This window comes from Helobdella robusta, assembly GCF_000326865.2.
Source record: "Helobdella robusta unplaced genomic scaffold HELROscaffold_21, whole genome shotgun sequence".
Lineage (NCBI taxonomy): Eukaryota > Metazoa > Annelida > Clitellata > Rhynchobdellida > Glossiphoniidae > Helobdella > Helobdella robusta.
In genome coordinates this window covers 3,047,137-3,052,304 of record NW_008704124.1, presented here as the reverse complement: position 1 = coordinate 3,052,304, position 5,168 = coordinate 3,047,137, and the positions used below count along the sequence as shown (strand labels likewise).

The 5,168-nt window shown below is 31.9% G+C and overlaps 1 protein-coding gene across 1 annotated transcript; it reads left to right on the top strand.

Moving 5' to 3' along the window:
* Positions 1-140: 140 nt before the first annotated feature.
* HELRODRAFT_171836 (hypothetical protein) lies at positions 141-1,741 on the top strand (the record flags this gene model as incomplete). The annotated part of the gene is made up of 2 exons (XM_009018502.1): positions 141-280; positions 1,025-1,741. Coding segments are annotated over 2 exons (857 nt in total), but the record flags the coding sequence as incomplete, so codon positions are not given.
* Positions 1,742-5,168: the final 3,427 nt, after the last annotated feature.

Here is a 5,168-nt window from a genome sequence, read left to right as displayed (position 1 = left end):
CATCACACACACAACATAATATGCAACACACTAACACGCACAATACTACAACATACAAAACAAAATTTCAACAAATCAGCATAGCAACAGAACAAAAACAACAACACCAACAGCACCATGATCCAAAACAACATCTGCAGCAAGCAGCGTTCACAGCCACAACAACGACAATAACGGCGACACAACAGCACGAACATACAACAGCCCACCATCACACCAGCACAGCAGCAGCAGCAACAACAACAACAACATAAAACTGCGGAGCAGGTCTGCAAATAGCGTTAGTAGTCTGCGATGTGGATAATTTATCGTCTGCAGGTCGCCGTTAATACATCCATCGTCTTAAAGTCCATTTATCACGTGTTTCCGGTTATTAATAACCGCACTGCCGATCTACGCTCTTTGATATCATATGTTTGTATGTGCCTCGCATAGTTTTGTTGTCTCTTCTTTTGTGTAAGTGTGATTGTGTGTTTGTATGCAGGCGTGTTTGTGTGCACGCGTATCTATGTGTGCGTGTGTATGTATGTATGTTAAAACCAAATCAGCGATGAGTGACATGTATGTATGTATGTATGTATGTATGTATGTATGTATGTATGTATGTATGTATGTATGTATGTATGTAAAAAAAATGGCGTCCAGGTCGCTTGTAATAAATGAGTTCCTGTATTATTTGGAAAATAATTGGAATTTAGTTGAGAATGAAACGTTTATTAATAATATATCTGTGTTTTATATTCACGAGGATATTGTAAATGCAATTAAGTTGATAAAAAGTGAATTAAATAATTTTAAAATTGAAAAAGTGAAAAATTGCAGTCGCGCGGGAATATGAAAACTGAAAAAATATTGGAATGTATATCGTTAATTAAACAGTTGAAAGAAAACAAATGTTGGGACACATGTCCATTATTTGTTAGTTGTAATTTAAATAAAGTTCCAAAGTCTGAAACTATCAAACTAGAATTAAAACTTTGAAACTATCAAACTAGAATTAAAAGATATATTGCACAAATAACAGGTGCAATTTAACAAAATTATTGAAACTGTTGAAAGTAATAAAGCTGATATTATTTCATTAAAAAACGTTATTAAAACTGCTAATGTTAATAAACCAGAAGTAAATACATTGAAAAATAAATTAAATTCTAATGTTGTAAGTGACTACAGTACTGAAGTGACAAACAAGGAGGGACAAAAGAAAAATGTCAGTAGTTCTCTGTGGTCAGACATAGCAAAGTCAGAAGACAATTGTGAGAAACAAAACAACTCAGGAGAAACCAGCAACAACCCAACAAACAACAAACAAACTGGAAAAAAGACAGCTATGAAAATAATCGGTAAAAAAGTTTCAAATGATTGCAAACTGAAGGCAGATAAAATCTTAATGAAAAAATCTGTGTTCTGTTTAAGCAACGTCAGCAAGTGCCCCAGAAATGATGTGATGGCCTACCTAACCGACAATGGTATCCATGTTGTTTCCTGTTATCCCGTACTCAAACAATTCAATAAAATGGCACCAGCTTCTACAGCCGACGTCAATAACAATAATAATAGTCAAACTGAGAATAAAAAAACAGATGAAGAAGAATCCAGTACGTTTAGAGTTTGCATCGATAGCTCTGATTCTAAGAAAATGAAAGACCCTGACATAATGCCCCAGCACATTATAGTACGCGAGTGGCAATTCAATAAGAAACCAGAAACAATTGTCGATCAAACAAAAAAAGATGGATAAACAACATGTTGATAATGATGATGACAGCAGTGATGAGGAAGAAAAAGACAATTTAAACTCCAAGCAAACTACATGTAAAAGGTATGACAATTTTAAGATGTTGAATGATGAATATAAATTAATAAATAAAGATTTTGATAGCAGTATGTTTTTCAACTTAATGCATTTGAACATAAGAAGTTTGGTCAACAAAACCGATGAATTGGAAAGCTATTTGTCAAACAGTCACATCAAATTCAATGCAGTTGCGATAACAGAAAGCTGGTTAAACGAACGTACTGAAAGTTTGGTTGGCATGGATGAATATAGATATGTAGGCAAAAATCGTCATGACAAACACGGTGGAGGAGTTGGTTTCTATGTCTGTAATGATTCTACCTTTCGAATAAGAGATGATTTAAATACCATTGGCTCGCCAAAGTTTGAAATGTTTGCAATAGAGATCATTAACAATTTTAAATCTAAAAATTCAATTGTGATGGTTAGTTATCGACCTCCAATATACGAACTTAAACAATATTTTAAAGAATTAGAACAAGTTTTACGAATAACTAGTAATGAAAATAAATTTGTTTATCTTTTGGGAGATCTAAATATTGACTTATCGCCAGAAGTTAGCAGTATAAATAAAATTCAATTGAACCAACTTGTGACATGTTACAACCTCAAATCCATGATCACAGTTCCTACAATAATCAGTAATACAAAAAAATCCACTAAAAGACAGGCTCAGAAGATGACAAAAAACAAACCGTGGATAACTAAAGAATTTAAACAAATGTTAAAAAGGAAGAAAATGTTATATAAAAAATATCTAAAGCACACATCGTCAGACAACTTTACAGCACTCAAATCATGCAGCAAATTATGCAACAAGATCAAGTGCCAGTTGAAAAGACAATATTATTTTAATCTTCTACAACAAAGCAATGGCGACAGCAAGAAAACATGGTCAATTCTTTAACGAAACGAAATAACAAAAAAACATCAACAATTCAATTAACTTTAAATGATGATCCAATTGATAATCCTGAAACTATCCTCAATAATTATTTCATCAATCTGGCCTCAGATATGCAGCAATCATTTGTAGAAGACACAAGACACAAGATGGAAAAATTATCTTCAAAATGGGTCAGTAAATTCATTTTTTAGTAACCGTGTTTCATCATCTGAAATCATTTCAACCACAAAACTTTTCAAACCCAAGACGTCGAGTGGTTACGATGAAATATCAACCAAAATAGTAATATCAACAATTAAATCAACAGCAACAATTCTTGAATATTTAATCAACTTATCCTTTGACAAAGGCATCTTTTCTAAGTGCTTCAAGACATCCAAAGTTCCAATTGCAAAAGAAAGAGGTAACTCAGAGGTTAAAAACTTTCGACCTATATCTTTGTTGCCTGTTTTTTCGAAGATTATTGAAAAATTGATGCACAGTCGTTTGCTCAAATTTTTTGAAAAAATAACATTCTTTCTAATCATCAATTTGGTTTTCGAAAAAACCACTCAACTGAAATGGCAATACTGGAACTGATTCAAAAAATTGGAGTCGCAAGTCAAACGAAAAATTATGTAATTGGAATATGTCTCGATCTTTCAAAAGCTTTTGATTGTATTGACCATTCGATTTTATTACACAAACTTCATCACTATGGTATAAGAGACTCCAGTTTGACTTGGTTTGGTCAACCTTTTATCAAGATATCAATTCGTTACCTGGAACAATAAAAATTCAAGTAAATTGATCAACAAAATAGGCGTTCCGCAGGGCAGCATTTTGGGACCATTGTTATTCATAGTGTTTGTTAACGATCTACCGATAGCCTCTAAACTTTTTAATTATGTTTGTTTTGCTGAGGATACAAATGTGTTCAGCAAAGGAAAAGATATTAACATGCTCATCAAATATACAGAAGAAGAAATTAAACATGTTAATTCTTGGTTCTCACTAAATAAACTTACTTTAAATAGTTCTAAAACGCAAATGATAATCTTTGGACCAACTCAATATTTAAACTACAAAGAACCTTATAAAATTAAAATAAATAATATTGATATCTATGAAAATAAAACAGTTAAATTTCTGGGCGTTCATCTAGATCAAAAGTGAACGTTCCGTGATCACGTTAATAGTGTTGCAAACAAACTTGCCAAATCAACTGGTCTGATGAACAAGGTGAAATTCTACCTCACAAAAAAGTGTCTGAATTTGTTGTATCACTCACTTTTTATGCCACACGTGATTTATTGCAACATTGTCTGGGCTGGCACGTCTCCTTCGGTCACGGATCCGATTAAACTTATGATGAAAAGGGCCGTCAGAACCATCACCATGTCGACGATGAGGTCTCATACCAAGGAGTTATTTACGACAACCAATAATCTTAATTTTAATCAATTGAATATTTATCGTACTTTGATTTTTGTGTATAAGCAGCTTAACAATCAATTGCCTAATACGTTTGCTAATTATTTTAAACATGCTAACAGTCATAGGATGTCTAATTATTTGCAATCGAATAAATCAAAAACTAACATTTTACATTCGCTTGTAATCTGTAAGGGTCCTAGGACCTGGAATAACATTATTAAGAATGGTTTCCAATATAAGGCAAAATCGGCTACTGATTTAAAAAAAAAAGTTAAATCGTTTTTAATAATTAACAATTATTAAAATTATTATCCTTATTAATAATGTAGAGATGTTTTTAAAATCACTGAACATTTAATAAATTATATAACAAATGTATTTACATCATGAAATTTATGTTCTCTATCTATAAACAATTTTTGTTGATATTTTTAATGCGATTATAATTATCTATGAAACATTATTTTTTAGTTAACTACCTTTTGTTTTATTATCTGTTATTAACATACTAACAACTAACAATATTTGATATTAATCACAAAACTCTGAACATATTTGTCTAGGTGGCTGTGCTAGATGAGCCCATTAGGGGCTCGATCACATTCATCCTGTCTCTTATTTATTATCTTTAATTTTGGGGAGCAAATAAAAATTTCGTTTCGTTTCGTATGTATGTATGTATGTATGTATATATGTATGTATGTATGTACGTATGTATGTATGTATATATGTATGTATGTATGTATGTATGTATGTATGTATGTATGTATGTATGTATGTATGTATGTATGTATGTATGTATGTATGTATGTATGTATGTATGTATGTATGTATGTATGTATGTATGTATGTATGTATGTATGTATGTATGTATGCATGTATGCATGTATGTATGTTAAAACCAAAACATGATGAGTGACACTGAACCGTCAAACATCAAGTAACAAATGGATTAACACTTTGATTTGTTGTTAATTGCACATGTCGGCATTCAGTTGGATATTTTCAAGCACACAGACACGCAGGAACCGCTGCAACAAGCACGAA